This window comes from Heterodontus francisci, chromosome 1 (assembly GCF_036365525.1).
Source record: "Heterodontus francisci isolate sHetFra1 chromosome 1, sHetFra1.hap1, whole genome shotgun sequence".
NCBI lineage: Eukaryota > Metazoa > Chordata > Chondrichthyes > Heterodontiformes > Heterodontidae > Heterodontus > Heterodontus francisci.
Genome location: NC_090371.1, coordinates 181,441,113 through 181,465,174, shown reverse-complemented (window position 1 = coordinate 181,465,174; position 24,062 = coordinate 181,441,113). Strand labels below are relative to the sequence as shown.

The window sequence follows — 24,062 nt, the reverse complement described above, 5'->3', positions numbered from 1 at the left end:
CATTTCCTATAGCTTTGTTTTCTAAACATTCTGAGCAGATCCCTCTGGAACGTCTTTTAGAAGTTAATTCAATGAAGATGGCGGCACAGCAATTTTAGATTTTCAGCCTAGTCTGTTTCTTAGTTGAAGAAAGTAAGGTTACACTTCTCAATAAAGCAAAGCAATATAAACAGACACAAGATGAGAACAAAAAATGGGGAGAAAAAGTAATTTACTATGTTGTGCTTGCTGTTGGAGCATACTTGTACTCAGCTGTGCTGGAACATTTATGCAACTGCAGCTTTCTACTTTTACTAAAGCTTCAATGTCTGGAAGAATTCCAATCCCAAGAGCTTTACCAAGCAAGATTAGGCACAAATCTATTATACCCATAGCTCGTGCACACTTCTACGGGACAGACGATAGTAGCAGAAAGGAGCTCCGTACTATGTAATGCGCATTTCACTCCCTCCTGCTCTCAAACAGGAACTTTTGATAAAACATCTTAATTATAACTCAAACTTTAAACTCACTCAGTTGTTATTTCTATGTTATTATGGATGGAACAGTATTATATAAAATAATGATCAATTATTTTCTAATTCTCTGCCCAAAATGAATTCCCTCAGTGATGCACAACATCATGTTGCTTCACCAACTAAATGCTTTTTAAAGGGAAAGATAACCTCAAAGGAAGAGCAAGCAATTTCCATTCAAACTGATCTCTCACTCGCTTCAAAAAAATTTTTAGGGCAGGATTAAACTACTAGGAAGAGGTTGGGGAGGGGGGCTGGTGTTGTTGGTTAGGACGCTAAAGCGTGATACAGAAAAACGCCAACAGTGCAGGTTCAATCCCTGTACCAGCCAGGGTGGTTCATGGAGACCTGCCTCCTCACCTTGCCCACACTTCAGGAGTGGTGCCCCTCAAACTATACATTATCAACTGTCTCTCTTGTTATGAAGATGCTTCTATATTTTTTATGTATTTTTTTGAGGACTCATTTAAATTGTGGAGATGGATTCATTGGAAGGCTGAAGATTTCTTAGAAGCTGGACTTTGCTTTTTTGTTGACAGTTCATTGAAAGGAAAGAGATGTTGTTTAGAACAACCTTGCTGGAAGTTATGTGCTTTAAGCTTAACAAACAACAGAAACCTTAATGACGTGGGGAAGATATTTACAGAGAAGTGACATGGCAAGATTTATGACAGTCAGGAGTTGTTTTTCGCTTCTGAGATGTTGTCGAGGTCATTTGGGGGTGTGAACTGTTTTGAAGCCAGCTGGTTTTCCCTGCCAAGGAAAATAGAACCACCCAGCTCACCTCTTTCTCTACCTCTTTGAAGAAACCCTGCAAAGATCCACTGTGGGACAGTTAAAATCCCTGGTGCTGCATCTCTCCTCAGAAGCTGAAAAACCCTGCGATTCATGTGTGTGTTGGCTGAACCCCTGATACGAACATACAAATTAGAAGCAGGAGTAGGCCACTCAATGCTTCAAGCCTGCTCCACCATCCAATAAATTCATGGCTGAACTGATTACTCCACATTTCCACCTACCCCTGATAATCTTCCACCCCCTTGCTTATCAAGAATCTATCTACCCCTGCCTTAAAAATATTCAAAGACTCTGCTTCCACCACCTTTTGAGAAAGAGAATTCCAAAGACTCACAACCCTCTGTGAGAAAAAATTTCTCCTCATCTCTGTCTTAAATGGGCAACACCTTAGGTTTAAACAGTGACCCCTAGTTCTAGATTCTCCCACAAGGGTAAACATCCTTTCCACATCCACCTTGTCAAGACTCCTCAGGATCTTATATTTTACAATCAAGTCACCTCTTACTCTTCTAAATTCCAGCGGATATAAGCCTAGCCTGCCCAATCTTTGCTCATAATACAGCCCACCCATTCCAGGTATTAGTCTAGTAAACCTTCTCTGTACTACCTCCAACGCATTTACATCCTTCCTTAAATAAGGGGACCAGTACTGTACACAATACTCCAGATGTGGTTTCACCAATGCCCTGTTTAGCTGAAGCATAACCTCCCTATTTTGGATTCAATTCCCCTCGCGATAAATGATAACATTCTATTAGCTTTCCTAATTACTTGCTGTACCTGCATACTAACATTTTGCGATTCATGCACTAGGACACCCAGATCCTTCTGCATCTCAGAGCTCTGCACATGATGCCACATGTGTTCTGGAAAGCCTACCAGATAATTTCTTGACATCTTGAGAAGGAATTGCTTCTGAATAGATCCCAGTGATCCGGACGCCAGACAAAATTGGACAATTGATATCCTTCCAAATCTTCTCTTTTTTCTTCAAGGATTAGCAAGTATTTGGCAAAAGTAGTCTTTTTTTGTAACAGATCTCAGCAGAGATAATTTCTGTACTTTTTCAGCGTGCGTGTGGGGGCAGGGGAATTTAAAAAGAGAACTTTCATATTTCAATCTGTGTGTTAATGTTTTGCTTCATTACTGGATAAGTCTTGTTTGATAATAAACTGATAATTTTGTTGCTTATTAAAGAAACCTGGTTGGTGTATTTTATTCTGGGATAAAACAGTAGAGTATATGATTGACCGAATCAGAAACTGGGTAAACATTTTAAAAATATATGTTGTGACTTGTGGAGAAGTGGGACTAGAAACGACAGTGCACTCCTCCCACCTCGGTCGTAATACTCTCTAATGAATTACAGAATTGTTACAGCGCAGGAGCCCATTCAGCCCATCGTGTCTGCACTGGCTCACCGAATGAGCAATTCACTTATTGCCATTCCCCACCTTCTCCCTGTAATCCTGCACATTCTTCTTTTTCATCTAACAGTCCTATTCCCTTTTAAATGCTTCAATTGAACTGCCTCCACCACACTCACAGGCAGTGCATTCCAGACCTTAACCACTCGCTGTGTGAAAATGTATTTCAAGTTGCTTTCACTTCTTTTACCAATTACTTTAAATCTGTGCCCTCTCATTCTCGATCCTTTCACAAGTAGGAACAGTTTCTCCCTAACTACTCTGTCCATACCCCTGATTTTGAATACCTCTATCAAATCTCCGCTCAGCCTTCTTTTCTCCAAGGAAAACAGTCCTAACTTCTCCAATCTATCTTCATAAGTGAAGCTGCTCATTCCTGGAACTATTCACGTGAATCTTTTCTGCACTCTCTCTAATGTCTTCATATTTTTCCTGAAGTGCAGCACCCAGAACTGGATGCAATACTCCAGCTGAGGCCAAACTAGTGTCTTATACAAGTTCAATGTAACCTCCTTGATCTTGTATTCTATTCGCCTATTAATAAAGCCCAATGGAGAAAGATGCCTATGGTCCTTGGGGTAAAAACAAGAAATGCTGGAACCACTCAGCAGGTCTGGCAGCATCTGTGAAAAGAGAAGCAGAGTTAACGTTTCGGGTCAGTGACCCTTCTTCGGAACCCAGTTCCAAGATCCCAGAACCCAGTGAACCCAGTTCCGAAGAAGGGTCACTGACCCGAAACGTTAACTCTGCTTCTCTTTTCACAGATGCTGCCAGACCTGCTGAGTGGTTCCAGCATTTCTTGTTTTTATTTCAGATTTCCAGCATCCGCAATATTTTGCTTTTATTTTATGGTCCTTGGGGACTCTGGCTAGAACAATAACAAGGAAGTATCATCAAATTGGTTCCCTGATGGAGAGAGTAGACACTTCAGCCTGGATTTTCATGGTGAAATCTGCCTAAATTTAGGCAGTATAGAGACAATCTGGCGAGGGAAGTGGGGTGGGGAGCCCTACTGCTAAGTCTTGCCCCAAAAAGTTTTCTTCTACTGACCCAGCTATAATCCAGTTCTGTACACCCTGAGCCCTTATGTGGAAGGGCATGGCTTTTTAATCCTCATGACATCTCTGTCTTTGCACCAAGTGGCCACACACAGAAACCACTGCCTGTATAACAAGGTTGGAACTGTGGACAATATAATGTCCTAGAGGCAGGAAAGGAGTGTGAAGAGCAGAAGTCAGTGAAAATTGAATTCTGCCTGGAGCTTGTACATATGGAGCCCTTGAGGATTGAAGTGGCCATTCTTCGAACTAACGCTGAAGACCTTGCAGGGCCTACTTCCAGTGTCATGCCACCTGTGCATTCAATGCTTACCTGGCCCATACCAGAAGCACCCTTCTGAGTAGGCACTGGAGAGGGCTAGATTAGTGCTGCTGCATTATCACTATAATGAGAAATGATTGCATCTGTAACATCTTTTGCTCACTTATGCTGTGTGCAACTGGCTCAGTTGGGTTAATGGTTTGCATGGCAATGGGGTGAATAATCCCAAATAGGTCCTTAAAGCCCTGAGATAGGCTGCTCTTGCAGAAATTTATGGAAGCAGTCCGAGCTACCACTCCAGAGCTACAACTGCTCTCAGAACCTTCCATGGCCCCATGGAGGTTTGCTGGACTGCCAGTCAGCAGCATGTTTTGCATTTTCTGACATACGTTCTCCACATTGTTACAGTCGTGGGGTGTGGATTCTTCTAACCTATCCACAATCTGTAGCACAGGAGAGGAGACGACCTCCACTGCCTGCACAGAATTCCGAAGAATACTGAGCCCCTGGGTCCTCAGCCTCGGACAGCCACCTCTGCCCCTCAGCCCTCCCAAGGAAAGAAGCAGCTGCTTCATCAGCCACTCCCAGCTCCTCTTTGCTTCACCCTACAGGTTGGATGTCCAAAATCCCAATGTCCGAAAACAAAACATTTTTTGAAAATATTGATACCATCGTTCACTATCAGGAGCTGGGTTTTAATCAGCAAAAAATGGTCAGAATGAAAATCTCTTCGGAATCATGTAATGCTCAATGTGAAAATCAATTCAGGAACCTTTAAGGTTGCACTAACTGGCAACCTGACCAACAGGCATTACAAAATGACTGACGTGGGAAATAGAAGCAGTGAAGTAGTGAACGCTTTTGAAGTTTGGGGGCATGCACATTGCAGCTTTGTACCCCTTTCATTAATCTCTTATTCATTGAATTTGGCCAAGGATACGCTGATTTTACTGTGCAAAATCTGGGAAAATCCAAAATCCTGCACGGTCATATTCCTGAGGGTGCCGGATTTAAATCATCTGTCTCACCAAGTGGGTGTATGTGGGCTGGTGTTTGAATGAGTAATGTGCCATGATGAAATCAGAGAAGCAAGTGCAAGAATGGACAATCTAGAACTGCCAATTTGCTTGTCAAAGTCCTTCATTCTGGAAAGGACCAGAATCCGTTGGACACAAAGATGATTTATTTTAGAAGGCTTCCCTCTCACTTCTGATTCAGAAGAAATCACTGAACAATGATAGAAGATCTTGAAAATACTCAATGTCTGACCAATGTAACCACTCTCAATACTGTCGGTGATCCATCACATGGCTAATCTGTATCCGACGCTCTCCTCCAACTTCTCCTTGACACACCGACTTGCCAATATGTCTGCCCACGAGTTGTGGAGTTTCTTTCTCATCCTACTTAAGGACCAAATGGTTGGTCTTCCTTCACCCGTGTTGCCACTGATTGTGCTGACTTTTTCTTTCACAAAAAATTAATGCAATTGAATCTCACTAAGGTGTGTTTAGATATTCCACTCTGCTCATGCTATCGGGTGCAGACATTCTCTTCACTTTCATTCAAAAAATTACCCCCCTTGGTTTCAGAAAATGGAGTAAGGAACAATGGAAATGTAGAAGGATGTGTGGCTGTTGGGGGTTGGGGGAGGGGGGGCAGGGTTGGTGAGGTATCTTGTACATATTAAACTCTCACTCATTTCTTCACTTCCACTATTTGGACAACAATGTTGTAGAGTTATGTTGTAGTTCCAGCATTACTTCATGATGTATCTGGTAACTCGCACTTTCACTCACCCTGACCAATGATTTAGCAGGCCAGTTTTCTGATGAACTCATTAAAACATTTTTGGTACTGTAATGCCTTTCTGTAATGTTGTAATGTATTGCCTATGTCACCTCCTTTCATACTGCCAGCACCATCCTTTCCTAGGGCATCCTGTATTGGGTTCCAAACAACATTTCCTTCCTTGCCCTCAACTCTGACATCATCACAAAAGTGTCCGAGAATCTTGGGGCCTTGACTAGAGCAGCCACCCTGATGCTGATCCATCTTTTCTCACTATGCTCTCTCTGTCTCCTTACAGCCTCTGGCCTGCTAAATCATTGGCTGAGAGCTGCTCTGCAGTGGGGTTCCTCCCCTGTAAACTTGATTAGATACTCCCTGGAAAATGCGGTTAGGTGCTGGCAGGTTCAGGTAACTGGGCAGAAGTCCACCCGTCCTTTCAAAAAAACAATACTTGCATTTATGTACCTTTCATGCATTCAGGACATCCCTAGCCACTTTGCAGCCAATTAATTGCTGAATAGCCCAGAAAAATCCAGGCTTTCAAGTCTCCTTTCTTGTTCAGTTGTTTGGTGATATGCTCAAGGAGGATGTAACAGAGTGGCTCCATTCACTGTAATGGGGAAGAGCACTTCAGACTAGCGCCAAAGTTAATCCTGAGCCACTAGCCTCCAGAAGTTGTTCATACACAAAAATACCCAGCTAGTAAATGTCTCATCAGATTCACACAAATCTGGTTTAGCTCATTAGACTGGTCCAAAGTATCATTTATCACAGGAACACATTCCCCTCAACATACTATTAATCGTAGAGATGCAGAGGTGGAACGGAGACCCAAAATTCCAACTGTATTTTCAACGTAATCTTTATTTCTACTATTTTTTTCTTCCAGACAAAGCTGGGTGCAATACTTCAGTCTGAAAATACTCCCCACAGACTTTATTTCCTGTTTAATGTCTTGCATCATTCTGTTCACCAGCCCAATGTTCTGCTAGATCCTGGATCATGTTACATCATCAGACAGTAGAAATTAAAAAGAAATTCCATACATCAAAAATACTGGATGGGTGGCAAAGGATTACAGGCAATAATGCAAGCTTCCCTCTTGTGGTTTATGGCATCATCTGAAACCTCTTGACTGGGTTACTGCATTGTAACCCATTTCCATCCAGCCAGTATCTTCTTTCAGTACAGGCTTATTGCACTGGCATCCTTTGTAAACACAGAGATACTGTCCAGCTTAGCAATTTGACCTGATCCAGTTTCACAGCACACCAAAGCAAATGGAAGCCTACACTTCTAACAAGACCCTGTTTGATGTTACTTTTGGTACTGTGATAGCAGTGATAACTTCAGAGTCTTCCAGTAATCAAACTCTTAAAAGACACATAAAAAAATATCATTTTTGAAATTCTTACTTGGGATATATTCCATAACTATAAATCTTCTAAGAATGTTGTGTCTTCCATCATCTAACAGAATCCCTCATTTTTCTTACTCAACAGGATTTATTTTAGGATAGGGCTCCAGTTCACATATTTAAAACAATCCAGGTTCAAGTCTAATAGGAATCAAAATGCTAAGCTGAAACCTGACTGTGGATTGTAGAAGGCAGCCCTTGATATTTTCACTTTGAGGTGATTTCTATTACGCTGTTTGACCAATACATGAAATGTAACTTGGTCGTTAGGGAACCACTGAGGGAAAAGTGATGTTCTTCCAAGTTATTGCCTGTGAAACTGATTGGGATGAGGAAGTGTGAAGGAGCCACTAACTGTTATTTTTACAAGAAACACTATCCATGGTTCAACACACTGGGTGATGAGACCTACCACAGCATGGCTTTTGCTCCCTCGACTGAGTTTCTCTCCAGAGTTATCGGGCTAGATGCTGTTTAACACTTTGAAGATAAGAACATTCCTCTACCCAACCCCATCCCCCACCCCACAAAGGACTTAATCATTTCCCTTTCACATGTAATTAGGAAAATGTTTGTGGTAGTGTAGTTTAAACTTATTCCTGTTCGTAAGTTTCAACTTTTTCTATGTTTTACAACTTCCTTCTTGTGGTAAGTAGTTGTGGAAAATTTGTCCATACAGTACAGTGGACAAAGGAGACACAGTATTCATTCAAACACTGAAATGCTTCTTTGATCAGAATCCTGGCTGGACATGTGCCTATTTCTGCCCAGTGTGGCAAGAGCAGTTCTTCACTAAACTGGCGTCTCCTGAAATTCTGCCAGGATTTATGATTTTCAAATAGCAGCAATTTCACGTATTTCAATAGCAACAATCATTTAATTGCCGTAAAGCACAGCAACCAACATGGAGGTTGAACACAAACCTGGTAAAAACATTCCTTAAACACTGGTCAAGATCCACATACACAATCATGGCTTGAAAGAACCAGGACATATACAAGATTGTGCATACACCATTGTTACAAAGTTGCAAGTTTCAAAAAAACGGCACTTCCACAATCTTTTTCATATTCACAGGATGTGGGCATCACTGGCAAGGCCAGCATTTATTGCCCATCCCTACTTGCCCCTGAGAATGTGCTGGTGAGCTGCCTTCTTGAACCGCTGCAGTCCGTGTGGTGTGGGGAGAGAGTGCCAGGATTTTGACCCAACAAAAGTAAAGGAACAGCGATATAGTTCCAAGTCAGGATGGTGTGGGGCTTAGAGGGGAACTTGCAGGTGGTGGTGTTCCCGTGCATTTGCTGTCCTTGTCCTTCGAGGTGGCAGAGGTCACGGGTTTGAAAGGTGCTTTCGAAGAAGCCTTGGTGAGTTGCTGCAATGCATCTTGTAGATGGCACACACTGCTGCTACTGTGCGTCGGTGGTGGAGGGAGTGAATGTTGAAGATGGTGGATGGGGTGCCAATCAAGCAGGCTGCTTTGTCCTGGATGGTGTCGAGCTTCTTGAGTGCAGCTCCAACAACACTCATCCAGACAAGTGGGGAGTATTCCATTACACTCCCGACTTGTGCCTTGTAGATGGTAGACAGGCTTGGAGAGTCAGAAGGTGAGTTACTCACTGCAGAATTCCCAGCCTTTAACCTGCTCTTGTAGCCACGGTATTTATATGGCTGGTTCAGTTTAGTTTCTGGTCAACGGTAACCCCCAAGATGTTGATAGTTGGGGATTCAGCAATGGTAATGCCATTGAATGTCCAGAGGAGATGGTTGGATTCTCTCTTGTTGGAGATGGTCACTGCTTGGTGCTTGTGTGGCACAAATGTAACTTGCCACTCATCATCCCAAGAGATTGTAGATAGTGGAAAGGCTTTGGAGAATCAAGGGGTGAGTCACTTGCCACAAAATACCCAGCTTCTGATTAGTTCTTGTATTTATGTGGATGGTCCAGTTTACGCTTTAGTCAATATAACCCCCAGGATGTTGATGGTAGTGGATTCAATGATGGTCGTGCCATTGAATGTCAAGGGGAGATGGATAGAGTCTTTGTTGGACAAGGTCCTTGTCTGGCACTTGTATGGCATAAATGTTACTTGATATTTATCAGCCCAAGCCTGAATATAGTACAAGTCTTGCTACATGTGAGCACAGACTGCTTCAGTATCTGAGTAGTTGCATGTGGAACTGAACACTGTGCAATCATCAGCAAATATGCTCACTTCTGGCCTTATGATAGACAGAAAGTCTATGCATGAATGAAGCAGCTGAAGATGGTTGGGTCGAGGATACTGTCCTGCAGCTATGTCCTGGGGCTGAGACAATTGGCTTCCAATAACCACAACAATCTTCCATTGTGCCAAGTATGACTCAAGCCAGGGGAGCTCCTCCACACCCCTACCCCACCAATTTACATTGATGGCAATTTTACTATGACTCCTCAATGCCATACTCTGTAAAGTACTCACTTGATATCAAGGGCAGTCATTCTCACCTCACCTCTGGACTTCTGCCCTGTTTGAACCAAGGCTGTAATGAGGTCAGGAGCTGAGCAGTCCTGACAGAACCCAAACTGAGCAGGAAGCAGGATAGGGGTGAGTTATTGCCACTCATTAGCACTGTCAATGCACAGTGGCGCAGTGGTTAGCACCGCAGCCTCACAGCTCCAGGGACCCGGGTTCGATTCCGGGTACTGCCTGTGTGGAGTTCTCCCTGTGTCTGCGTGGGTTTTCTCCGGGTGCTCCGGGTTCCTCCCACAAGCCAAAAGACTTGCAGGTTGATAGGTAAATTGGCCATTATAAATTGTCACTAGTATAGGTAGGTGGTAGGGAAATATAGGGACAAGTGGGGATGTTTGGGAATATGGGATTAGTGTAGGATTAGTATAAAATGGGTGGTTGATGTTCGGCACAGACTCGGTGGGCCGAAGGGCCTGTTTCAGTGCTGTATCTCTAATCTAAAAAAAAAACCTTCCATCATTTTGCTGATGATTGAGAGTAGGTCGTTGGGGTGGTAATTGGCCCACCTTGTCCTGCTTTGTGGAAAGGACGTACTTGGACAATTTTTCATTTTTGCTGGGTAGATGACAGTGCTGTAGCTGAACAGCTTGGCTAAAGGCACGGCCAATTCTGGAGCACAATTCTTCAGCACTACAGTTGGGATGCTTTCGGGGCCCATAGCCTTTGCTTTATCCAGTGTACGCAGCCAATTCTTGATATCACATGGAATAAATCGAATTGGCTGAAGACTGGCTTCTGTAATGGTGATGGCCTCAGGAGTACCTTGAAATGGATCATCCATTCAGCACTCTGGCTGAAGATGGTTCCAAACACATCAGCCTTGTCTTTTGTACTCACATGTTGGGCTCCGCCATCATTGAGGATGAGGATGTTCCTGGAGCCTCCTCCACCCATTAGTTGTTTAATTGTCCACCACTATTCACGACTGGGTGTAGCAGGACTGCAGAGCTTTGATCTAATCTGTTGCTTCTGCGATCATTTAATTGTGTCAACAGCATGCTGTTCCCACTGATTAGCTCACATGTAGTCCTATACTGTAGCTTCACCAGGTTGGCACTTCATTTTTAGGTGTGCCTGGTGCTGCTGCTGGCATGCTCTTCTACACTCCTCATTGAACTAGGGTTGGTCTCCTGGCTTGATGGTAATGGTAGAGTGAAGAAATGCTGGGCCATGAGGTTACAGATTCTGGTGGAATACAATTCTCTTGCTGCTGATGGCCCACAGTATTGCATGGATGCCCAGTGTTGAGCTGCTAGATCTGTTCCGAATCTATCCCATTTAGCATGGTGGTAGTGCCAGACAACATGATGGATGATGTCCTCAGTGTAAAGATAGGACTTTTGACTCCTCAAAGACTCATGGACAAGTACATCTGCCACTGGTAGATTGGTGAGGACGAGGTCAAGTAAATTCTTCCCTCCTGCTGGTTCTCTCTCTACCTGCCACAGCACAGTCTGGCAGATATGTCCTTCAGGACTCATCCAGCTCAGTCAGTAGTGGTGCTACTAAGACACTCTTAGTGATGGATATTGAAGTCCACCACCCAGAGTACATTCTGTACCCTTGCTACCCTCAGTCTTTCTTCCAAGAGTTATCTGACATGGAGCAGTACTGATTCATCAGCTGACGGACAGCAGTAAGTGGTAAACAGCAGGAGGTTGCCTTGTGTACACGTGCACTTGTTTTAATATTGCCACCACTCTGAAATCTTCCCTAAAAATAAACAGAGCAACTTCCTTTGCACCAATATCCTTAATGCAGCACAAAGTATCCCAGGCTGGAGGACATACTTCTCTACAACCAGCAGTGCATAGGAGTTTGAATCACAAGTAATTTAAATTAGATTTAATCCTTGCATATAATTATCAAATAATTATAAATCTATTCTCTTATAAGGAGAAGAGAAAATCTCAAATCATACTGCACATTTTAGTGTATACTCTAATCTGCCAACATTACCTCAATTCATAGAGATTAGATCATTCTTTCCTTTGATCAGTGTTCTTACCTGTGTGCACATTCTCCTTGTGCTTCTTCAAGGCATCTTTGCTCTTGAACCTTTTCCCACAGCTATCAGCCTTGCAAACAAACCTGGCGTCCCCTTTGCAGGCTTCCTTATGCTGCTCGAAACTGTGGTAGACAGTTGATAAGAACCACAATGTAATAAAAATGTAGCATCTTTCTATTGCATGCAGACCAGGTTAATACATGCCACATAGCAGGGTCTCGGGCTTCCATCATGCTTTGCCCAACCACGGTAGAGAAGAAACAAGACGGTGTTACTTTCCTATTTGGGTTTTAATTTGCATGCAAGCTGCCAAGTTTGGAAAACAAGCTGCTATAGAAAGCAGAGGAGGCCAAACAGGTTATAAAATGGGCAAACTGTGGTTCAATACAAAACCTTGACGCAGAGCTGAAGGAGATATTGCAAACGGAACACTGATGGCTTCGAGAGGTGTCACTGGGAAGAACATTTTCAGTACACTGTAGAACACTACAAGCAAAGAAAAATACACAAAAACTTAATAGAACCAAATCTTTATTTAAAACATGCTATTTAAGCAAACAGAAGTATTTAATAAAAGTTAATGCAAATCAATACAGCAGAAGAATTTCTGCAATGTTTATTTTAAACACAATTTTACTTGATCATTCTTTACAATTTCTGAAATATTTCATACCAGTGTAAGTGAAAACAATGGCTTCAAAGTTATACCACAAATGCTTTCATACAAATATTTACTATATTTCATCTGAAATTCCTCTCTCCATTATAATAGCAGAAGCATTAAACAGTTTAACTTAACAGGTTAATGACTCTGCTAAAAGAGTGGACAGAGGAATTTTAAATAAACACGTTAAACATTTGTACGATTGTATTAGGATATATAAATTTCAGGGCCAATCTTAAGTGCAATTAAATATATAAAGATATCATCTGAATCCTCCACTCTGAAGTAATTCCAAAGTCCAATCAACAGCCATAGAATAATCTGAGCATCAGAATGGGGGATGGTACAACCGTACTGTTATTCCATAACTATAGACTCACCACGGTGCAACACATTGATACCATAGAGTAAGTTTATCTAAAACCCTTCCAATCCACTACAGTTACCATGTGCATCAAATGACAATCATTAAGGGCATCAGGAATGGTCTCTACTTACACAAGAGCAATTATAAGTATTTACAAAAATAATGACTTGACACAAGGGCAGATTGATTACATTTGTCAACACTTTCCCAACATAAATACAAGGATTATCCTTTCAGGGAATCATTGAATACCCACAAATATGCAACTCATCACCCACTTGCCCAACCTACTTACAACGTCAGTAGTTGTAAATTATTTGGTGCAATAGTAATGCAATTGAACATCAAGGGGAGATGGTTAGATTCTCTTTTGTTTGAATATTTGTGGCATTCAATTGTTTTTGCATGTCCTCCATTTCATTCACATAAGACAAAGGCTTTCAGAACTCTTGAACATTATGGGTTTTCAGAATGCTGAAAGCAAGGATGCATTCTGTTAGGTGCGCATTAATTAGGCTATAATAATTACAAACTTCTCTTGTGCAGTATATTCCTCTCATTCTACTTTACAATGAAGCAGCCCATGTCCAGGTGCAGCAAGAACTGGACAACATCCAGGCTTGGGCTGATAAATGGAAAGTAACATTTGTGCCACACAAGTGCCAGGCAATGACCATCTCAAACAAAAGAGAATCTAACCATCTCCCCTTGATGTTCAATTGCATTACTATTGCTAAATCCCCCACTATCAACATCCTGGAGGTTACTTTTGACCTGAAACTGAATTGGACCAGCCACATACCATCATACGAATTAGGAGCAGGAGTAGGCCACTCAGCACTTCAAGCCTGCTCCGTTATTCAATAAGTTCATGGCTGAACTGATTACTCCACATTTCCACCTACCACCGATAACCTTCCACCTCCTTGTTTATCAAGAATCTATCTACCTCTGCCTCAAAAATATCCAAAGACTGCTTCCACCGCCTTTTGCGGAAGAGAATTCCAAAGACTCACGACCCTCTGGGAGAAAAGATTTCTCCTCATTTCTGTATTAAATGGGCGACCCCTTATTTTTAAACAGTGGCCCCTGGTTCTAGACTCTCCCACAAGGGGAAACATCCTTTCCACATCCAGCCTGTCAAGATCCCTCAGGATCTTATACGTTTCAAAACATAAATGCTGTAGCTACAAGAGCAGGTCAAAGGCTGGGAATTCTGCAGCCAGTAACTCATCTCCTGACACCCCAATGCCTGTCCACCATCTACAAGGCACAATTCAGGAATGTGATGGAATACTCTCCACTTACCCGGATGGGTGCAGTTCCAACAACACCTCAAGAAACTCGACACCATCCAGGACAAAGCAGCCTGCTTGACTTGCACCCCATCCACCACTTTCAACATTCACTCCCTGCACCACCGACACAGGGGCAGCAACGTGTATCATCTACAAGATGCACTGCAGCAATTCACCAAAGCTACTTCGACAGCACCTTCCAAACCCGCGACCTCTGCCACCTAGAAGGACATGGCAACATCCAGGTAGTGGCTTAGTAATCCCCAGGCAGAACACTGCCTAAAATTGACTCGTTACTTCTGATAGCACATAATATGCCCTGCCAGTCTAAGATTTGAATTATCATCTTGCTGTGCATTTCTTTTCCCCATGAGCAGTGCCATCGGCAATTAACCAAAAAAGCTATAAAGTAACAGATGTGATAGTATGTTAGAAAACTATTAAAAGATACAGTTCAGAATCAGTCTCTAAACAGAAGGATTCTATTGATTCTAATATTACAGACTAGTGATACAACTGCTTTTACATCAGTATAGAGTGATTTCAGATATACATCAATACAAAACTAGTATTATAACTGAAATTAAATCTGACTAAAGACCACACGAATGACAAGAAGTGATTTCACAATTGTTAGGTTTCAAACTAGCATTTCATTATAAAGCAGGTTTTAAACACCACAAGTGCATTTTAAAGATTTAGGCCTGGATTCTAGCCTGGAGGCAAGTTCTGTACCAGAGCAGGGTGCTATTGAGAGGTTAGGAATTGCAGAAGAGCGAGTTACCCAAATGTCTTACAGAATTTAACTGCAGGGTTGCTTGAAATTTCCATCTGTTGGGTTCCCTCTCACAAGCATCATGAGTGACAGGCTGGAGACCTTATGGAAAGGAAACCTGCCTCACAAGGCCAAAACCTATGAGAGCAGCTAGATATATTGGGAGTAAAAGAGATCATGGGCTGAGAGGGCAACTGGGGGAATTCCAGGTCAAAGGGGAAATCCGATGGTTATTCAGGAGAGCAAACAAATAGCAGTGGAGGAGGGAGATTTACTGGGTAGTTTGTTGGACCTGCAGAAAATATTCCTGCTCCTCCTGGCTCACAAACAATGCTGTAATGGCTCTCAGCTCAAGGATTCAACCCTTCTTGCCTCCATTAAGATGCCGAGTTTTCCGAGGTCTGGGAAATTCGGCAGACAAGAGTTAAAAATAGGATGACTTTTAAAATGAAGGCACACAACCTCATTATAATAGTTACATTACCAACCCACTTCCTGCTTGGGAATTGATTGTCCGCCCCTCGTCCCACCTCCATCAAAACCAGAGGTGGGTGAATTCAAGGTGAGTTCAGTTCCTATTCCAGATTTTTTTTTTTTATTTTAACCTCTGACACAATCCACCAGTTTTGGGAGTTAAGATTCAGCTCACAGTTTTGAATGCTTTTTAAATGTTTCCATCAGCTACCACTAAAAAGTTAATCAGAAGTTAGTGAATGAAGCTTTGCCAGTACTGCTATTACTACAGACTCACTGAAAAGCAGAAACACATCGGCCTGAATTTTAGCAGACCCCAGGTGGCAGGAACGGGAGGCAGGGTCCGGAAAAATAGCGGAAATCCACTGTGGGATGGCTCCCCGACGCAGTCCCGCTGCCAGGGAAGTTTCCCAGCAGCGGGCTGAGAGGCAGTTTGGCTGCCTGCTCCAAGGAGGTGAGCAGCTGATTTGCATAATTAGAGCCCCTATAGCGAACAATTAAGCAGGACCGCCGGCATTTTGCTGGCAACTGGGCAGCCCTCCTTCCGTGTGGGGAGGCAGCCTAGGAGACCATCGGAGCTAAATGCTCCGAGGTCCAAAAAGGGGGCCGCTGGCAGGAAAGGTGGCCCCAACAATCCCCCCAGAGGGGGTTCCCCTCCACTCGGTGGGGCCTTTTGCGCTTGGCCATCCAGAATTTTAAATAACACTTACCTCTCCGAGGTCTCCTAGTTGCCTCAGCAGTGCCCAAATCTCTCAGTGGGGCTGCCAAGGCTTCAGAGCTGCCAGCCCTCTGATTTGGCCAGCAGCATCAGGAGCCTGCCTGCCATCCTTAATTGGGTAGCAGGCTGGAGACAGCCAATGAGGAGATCTGGCCCTGACGTCAGGGTCCCGAAGCCCGTGGTCAAATTCAGCCCGTCAAGAGCACCCCATGCCTTATGTCACTAAAATGCATTACGCCTTTGAAATGAATAAATGGAGTTCTAAGAAGGACCCCTGCAACTAAGATTAGGTTAACAATTAACTGAACGGGCAAAAATAGCTGGGACTTATTGAAGGTTAAATACTCTCAAATTCTAGGAATTATCCCTGTACCATTATTCCCCTTTAACAAGAGGAAAATCTCAAAGAAAAACAGTGCTTTCCAAACTAAAATGGGCATGCTATTCTAAACTGTAGTTAAGATCAGAGAAGCGCCTGTGACATGCCTTCAGGGAACATGCTTTACTTTACAAACAGCATCATTAGGAAAAGGAAAGGAATCACCAGTTCTATCAAATTGGTGCTCTCTAAGAGAGGATGTCAGTTTCTAAAAGGGTGGTCCGTCTGCGAAATTCATCGAGCCAGCACAAGTTATAAGTGTAACACTACACTTCTCCTTTCAGAAGGTCTTTGTCATGCAAACTAACCACTGTTCCTGCATAGAGACAAACTCAGCTACCTCTCTGCCCCCTCATTAATGTAAAATCATAGAATGGTTACAGCACAGAAGGCCACTCGGCCTGTCGTGTCCGTGCTGGATCACTGCAAGAGCAAATCAGCTAGTCCCACTTCCCAGCCCTTTCCCTGTAGCCCTCCAAACTTTTTTTTCCTCTTCTGGTGCTTATCCAATTCCTTTTTAAAAGCTACAATTGAATCAGCTTCCACCACATTCTCAGGCAATGCATTCCAGATCCTAACCACTCGCTGTATAAGATGTTTTTCTTCATTTTGCTGTTGGTTCTTTTGCCATTCACCTTATATCAGTGTTCTCTGTTCCTGAACCTTCCACCAATGGGAACAGTTTTCACTATCTACTCTGTCCAGAACCCTCATGATTCTGAACTCCTCTATCAAATCTCCTCACAACCTTCTCTTCACTAAAGAGAACAACTCCAGATTCTCCAATCGGTCCATGTAACTGAAGTCCCGCAGCCCCGGAAGCACTCATAAACCTCTCGTGCACCCCCACTGAAGCTTTCACATCCTTCCTAAAAAGTGTGGTGCCCAGAATTGGACACAATACTCCAATTGAGGCCAAATGAGTGTTTTATAAAGGTTCATCATAATGTCCTTGCTTTTATACTCTTATACCTCTATTTATAAAGCCTAGGATCCCGTATGCCCTTTTAACCACTTTCTCAACCTGCCCTGCCAACTTCAACAATTTGTCCACATATACCCCCGGGTCCCTCTGCTCCTGTACTCACTTTAAAATTGCCTTTCTTCATCCATTCTATCAAAATGTATCACCTCACACTTCTCTGCATTAAGTTTCATCTTCCACCTGTCTGCCCATTCCAGCCAATCTAAGTTCTCTTGAAGTCTATCACTTTCCTCCTCACAGTTCACAATATTACCAAGTTTTGTCTCATCTGAAAATTTTGAAATTGTGCCCTTTTCACCTCTGTCTAGGTCATTAAAATATATCAAGAAAAGCAGTGATCCCAGTACCGACCCCTGGGGAACCCCACTGTATACCTTCCTCCAGTCCAAAAAATAACCGTTCACTACTACTCTCTGCTTCCGGTCAGTCAGCCAATTTCATACCCATGCTGCCACTGTCCCTTTTATTCCATGGGCTTCAACTTTGCTAACAAGTCTATTATGTGGCACTTTATCAAATACCTTTTGGAAGTGCAAATAAATCACACCAACGGCATTACCCTCATCAATACTCTCTCTTTAACAAATCTGTGCTGGCTTTCTTGAATTGATTCATACTTGTCCAAGTGACTATTATTGTTATAAAAGCAAAATACTGCAGATACTGGAAATCTGAAATAAAAACAAGAAATTCTGGAAATACTCAGCAGGTCTGGCAGCATCTGTGGAGAGAGAAGCAGAGTTAGCGTTTCAGGTCAGTGACCTTTCATCAGAACTGCCTATTAATGTTGTTGTTTCTGAAGGTTTTCCTACCACTGGAGTTAAACTGACTAGTTGCTGGGTTCATTCTTGCACCCTTTTTTGAACAAGGGTGTAACATTTGCAATTCTCCAGTCCTCTGATACCACTCCCGTATCCAAGGAGGATTGGAAGATTATGATCAGGACCTCCACAATTTACACCCTTACTTCCCTCAGCATTGTCGGATGCATCCCATCCGGTCCTGGTGACTTATCAACTTTAAGTATGGCCAGACTTTCTAATACTTCTTCTTTATCAATTAATAGCCCATCCGGTATTTCAGCTACCTCCTCTGTCACTATGACTTTGGCAGGATCCTCTTCCTTGGTAAAGACAGATGCAAAGTATTCATTCAATACCTCAATCTTGCCAGCTGCCTCCACGTGTAGATCCTCTCTTTGGTCCCTAATTGGTCCCATCCCTCCTCTTACTACCCTTTTGCTATTTATATGCCTACAGAAGACTTCTACATTCCCTTTATGTTAGCTGTCAGTATCTTCTTATAGTCTCTTTTTGCCTCTCATTTCCTTTTTTACCTCCCTTCTGAACTTTCTATATTCAGCCTGGTTCTCACTTGTATTACCAACCTACCATACACACCCAGTTCTGCTTTATCTTACTCTCTATCCATCATCCAGGGAGCTCTGGCTTCAGTTGCCCTACTTTTCCCCTTCATGAACTGGACCCAAACCATTTCTTCTTTAAAGGCAGCCCATTGCTCCATTACAGTTTTGCCAATCTTTGATTCCATGTTCCCTGGATAGATCCATTCTCATCCCATTGAAATGCCTGTTAATTTTATTGAAAAGGAGTATGAAAAAAGAAATTTTATTGAAAATGAGTATGAAAAAAGATGCACTAAAGCTCTGTAGGGGCAATTTTTGACTTTATACAATAGAGTTAAACAAGTTATATGGGGTTGTCCACCTGCCAAGCACCACTCCTGATTTTCATTTGAACAATCGGAACAGCTGTTTAATGGTTGGCCCATCTGAAATAGTGTGATATGCACAATCACCAAAAATGAAAATGGCCCCCTGTGTGACATATGGTAAGAATAACTGAAGGTGGAGGGGCTGAAATTCTGCTGGGGTCCCACTGGTTTCCCAACTTCATGAAATTTCAGCCCTAGGATGATTTTGTTTTAATTGTTTAAAGCATTGTTAAGAACCAAATATGTATATTTTGGATAGTTGTTACAATTAAGTAATAATAAACTTCACCTTAGTAATAATCATTTGGGGTGATCTGATCTTTAAAGCAGGTGCTAACTTCTTGACAAATGTGGGTTGACCCAGACCAAAAGAGAGTAATGTTCTTGCATTCTACTTTTTGCCAAACAATATCATCGGCCACCAATCTGTGCGGACAGCATTTACTTTTACAATTGATAAATTAAAATAATTCCATCTAGTCACAGTACTGGATAACTCGCTCCTAATTTATGGGAACAGAGAAGACAAACATCAAGAGATGATCAGAGGTTATCGTGCATGCATTTGGATCCTTGTGGTAAAATGAATTTCTCATGAAATTTAGGGTTCTTTCAGTGTTTTGATGAATCTAAAGCCTTTTATCTGATCTGCCTGTCCCAGAGCATTTATTTACGTCCTACTCGACTGATCTGAATTGGAGATAAAAGCAAAACTGAAAAACAGTGACCTTGTAATCATTTTTAGTTGACAGTAGCACGCATTTAGTGTTTAGCATAAAGTGCTTGAGACATCATCAGACTAATTTATTGAGAAATGAAAGAATATTGTAAAATGCTTGACAATTATTTAACTGTTCATACCCAGTTCAAGATAGGATACATGTTACATTTATAACACAAAGCCTTTTAAAGTAAAGTGATTGTTATATTTTGACTGCAGGACAGATATCAAGGCAACAGTACAACAGACATACTCATGCAAATAATGACAATGTCCTTGCAGGGCATTTTGCTAGGGCTATTGGGGAGGGTTTAAATTAACTTGGCAGGGGTGTGGGAACGAGGACATGGTATTAGGAAGGATAAACAAAGTGCACAAAGAATTGGCAGATACAGATGGCTCCAGAGTAAGAATTCGTACAGTATTAGGGGGAGTCAGAGTAAGAAGGAATGCAATAAGGTCTAAATTAGCTTTCCTGTGCATGTATATAAAAGCACAAAGCATGGTAATTAAGGTCGGTGGGTTGTAGATAACCACATGGGAGCATGATGTCATGACAATAACGGAGACCTGGCTCAAAAAAGGGCAGGACTGGATACTACATATTCCTGGATACAAGGTGTTCAGGAAAGATAGGGAAGGGAAGAAAGGAGGACGGGTGGTATTATTGATTAAGAAGATATCACAGTGCTGGAGAGTGAGGATGCCCTCATAGGGTCAAGACAGAATTGGTTCGAGATAAGAACCAACAGAAGTACCATTACAGACAAATCTAGAGCTCTCTGGATGATGAAAGAGATAGAGAGTAAGATAAAGCAGAAAAAGGGTGCATATGACAGGCATCAGATTGATAACACAATTGAGAACTAGGCTGAATATAAAAAGTTTAGTGGGGAAGTGAAAAAGGAAATGAGTGAGGCAAAGGGAAAGTATGACAAGAGACTGGCAGCTAATATAAAAGGGAATCCAAATGTCTTCTATAGGCATATAAATAGTTAAAAAGGTAGTAAAAGGAGAGCTATGGCCGATTAGGGACAAAAGGCAGATCTACACAAGGAGGCTGAGGGCATGGCTAAAGTACTAAATGAGTACTGTGCAATTGACTTTACGAAGGAAAAAGATGCTGCTAAAGTAATGGTGAAAGAGGAGATAGTTGCGCACCCTTGGAACACATTCTTAAAAGAAATAATTTGCATTGTATTTTGTTGTAATCAATTTCTGGTCATAAGCATTGCGAATTTTGAATTGAAAGCAATATAAAGCTTTAAAAACGTACTATTGTTTTTGCCAATATCTTTACAATATTTGAAATCGTTTTAGTTTCATGGATGCCTTGATTTTTAATATTGTACTTACTGTCTCTGCAAGGCCTGTTTAACAGGGAACTTCTTGCCACAATTCCTACACTTGAATTCCTTTTCTTCACTGGGCTTTTGGTGTAGAGACTGCAGGTGCTCAGCCAAGATGTCCTGGCTTTGGAAACTGCTCTCACATTGTGGGCAAGCATAACCTTCTTTATCACTCAATATATCTACGAAGATACAAAGCAGATGGTTAAGTTCTGTAGGGATATTGAAATGCTCATATGCTATATTTCAGCACTGCACATAAACATTCATATTTACATTAGTATTCATGTTACATCTTGGAAGTATTAATTTTGGACAATATATGATTGGATTTTGACAGCAATAGAGACAGCCTTAGTTGTCATTAAAAAATATAGCCTCTCCACATCATAACTGTCGATGCTAACTAATTCTTGGGCAAAATCAGGCTGCTTTGTGGTTATAGTAGAGTTTGAAGTTTGTTCCTGTTTAGGTCTACATATGTGGTTCCACACATTCTTCCTCCTGTCTACAAACTCACTGTGCTGAAAGCAAGACTTCTCACACTCAAATTCAAACTCAACCAGAAGTTCAAAATTGTGGAATTCCGTACCTTCCTCAGTCTTTCCTTTCCCCTATACTTTTCAGGCTTTTAATACCCAAACGTGGTATTATCGAATCACCACTTATGGTTTTGTCTAATCTTTCGCAACTTTGTGGTGGCCTGCACAATGGATTTAGGCCCTTCAACTTTACTTTCCAATAGAAAACAATAAAATACTCCTGGCATATGTGATGATACTTGCAGCTCACTCACGAGTTCCTTTACTGTTTCTGTTTCAACAAGGTTAATTATCATTTTCCAAAAAGACATCAATAGTTAGAATACCGATTGCAGAATTATTCAAAAAAAATTAAGACTAAAAATATGAAAAGTCAACAAAAAGGGACAAATATGTAAAACTTAGCATTTTGTTAACCTGCATGCAGCGTCTTTTAACAATTAGCTAATTAGGGGTAGGCGGTGGCATAGTGGTATTATCACTGGACTAGTAACCCAGAGACCCAGTATTTCTCTGGGGACATGGGTTCGAATCCCACCACAGCAAAAGGTGGAATTTGAATTCAATTAATCTGGAATTAAAAGCTAGTCTAATGATGGCCATGAAACCATTGTCGATTGTTGTAAAAACCCATCTGGTTCACTAATGTCCTTTAGGGAAGGAAATCGGCTGTCCTTACCTGGTCTGGCCTACATGTGACTCCAGACCCACAGCAATGTGGTTAACTCTTACATGCCCTCTGAAATGGCCTAGCAAGCCACTCAGTTGTACCTAACCGCTACAAAGTCAATAAAACAGAATGAAACCGGACGGACCACCCTGCATCGACCTCGGCACTGGAAACGACAACGGCAAACCCAGCCCTGTCGAACCTGCAAAGTCCTCCTTACTAACATCTGGGGGCTTGTGCCAAAGTTGGGAGAGCTGTCCCACAGACTAGTCAAGCAACAGCCTGACATAGTCATACTCACGGAATCATACCTTACAGACAATATCCCAGACACTGCCATCACCATCCCCGGGTATGTCCTGTCTCACCGGCAGGACAGACCCACCAGAGGTGGCGGGACAGTGGTATACAGTAGGGAGGGAGTTCCCCCGGGAGTCCTCAACATCGACTCTGGACCCCATGAAGTCTCATGGCATCAGGTCAAACATGGGCAAGGTAACGTCCTACTGATTACCACCTACTGCCCTCCCTCAGCTGATGACTCAGTACTCCACCATGTTGAACACCACTTGGAGGAAGCACTGAGGATGGCAAGGGCATAAAATGTACTCTGGGTGGGAGACTTCAATGTCCATCACCAAGAGTGGCTCGGTAGCACCACTACTGACCGAGCTGGCTGAGTCCTAAAAGACATAGCTGCTAGACTGGGTCTGCGGCAGGTGGTGGGGGAACCAACACGAGGGAAAAAAATACTTGACCTCGTCCTCACCAATCTGCCTGCTGCAGATGCTTCTGTCCATGACTGTATTGGTAGGAGTGACCACCGCACAGTCCTTGTGGAGACGAAGTCCCGCCTTCACATTGAGCATACCGTCCGTCGTGTTGTGTGGCCCAGGTATGTCCTGTACACAAAATGCAGGGCAGGTGCAATTACCGCCCCATCAGCCTACTCTCAATCATCAGTAAAGTGATGGAAGGTGTCATCAACAGTGCCATCAAGCAACACTTGCTCAGCAATAACCTGCTCAGTGATGCTCAGTTTGGGTTCCGCCAGGGCCACTCAACTCCTGACCTCATTACAGCCTTGGTTCAAACATGGACAAAAGAGCTGAACTCAAGAGGTGAGATGAGAATGACTGGCCTTGACATCAAGGCAGCATTTGACCGAGTATGGCATCAAAGAGCCCTATCAGAACTGAGGTCAATGGGAATCAGGGGGAAAACCCTCCGCTGGCTGGAGTCATACCTAGCGCAAAGGAAGATGGTTGTGGTTATTGGAGGTCAATCATCTGAGCTCCAGGACATCACTGCAGGAGTACCCAGTGTCCTGGGCCCAATCATCTGCAGCTGCTTCATCAATGACCTTCCTTCAATCATAAGGTCAGAAGTGGGGATGTTCGCTGATGATTGCACAATGTTCAGCACCATTCGTGACTCCTCAGATACTAAAGCATTCCGTGTAGAAATGCAGCAAGATCAAGACAATATCCAGGTTTGGGCTGATCAGTGGCAAATAATATTCATGCCACACAAGTGCCAGGCAATGACCATCTCCAACAAGAGAGAATCTAACCATTTCCCCTTGACATTCAACAGCATT

The 24,062-nt window shown here is 42.6% G+C and overlaps 1 protein-coding gene across 2 annotated transcripts in view; it reads right to left on the bottom strand.

Moving 5' to 3' along the window:
- prdm5 (PR domain containing 5) overlaps positions 1-24,062 on the bottom strand; it is a 342,995-nt gene that overhangs the window by 272,876 nt on the left and 46,057 nt on the right. For both annotated transcript variants that reach the window (XM_068039250.1, XM_068039260.1), the window contains exons 5-7: positions 21,258-21,432; positions 12,180-12,272; positions 11,787-11,908 (exon numbers count right to left, since the gene is read on the bottom strand). In XM_068039250.1, coding sequence (XP_067895351.1) covers positions 11,787-11,908; positions 12,180-12,272; positions 21,258-21,432 — 390 coding nt within the window. The remainder of the gene's footprint in view (positions 1-11,786; positions 11,909-12,179; positions 12,273-21,257; positions 21,433-24,062) is intronic.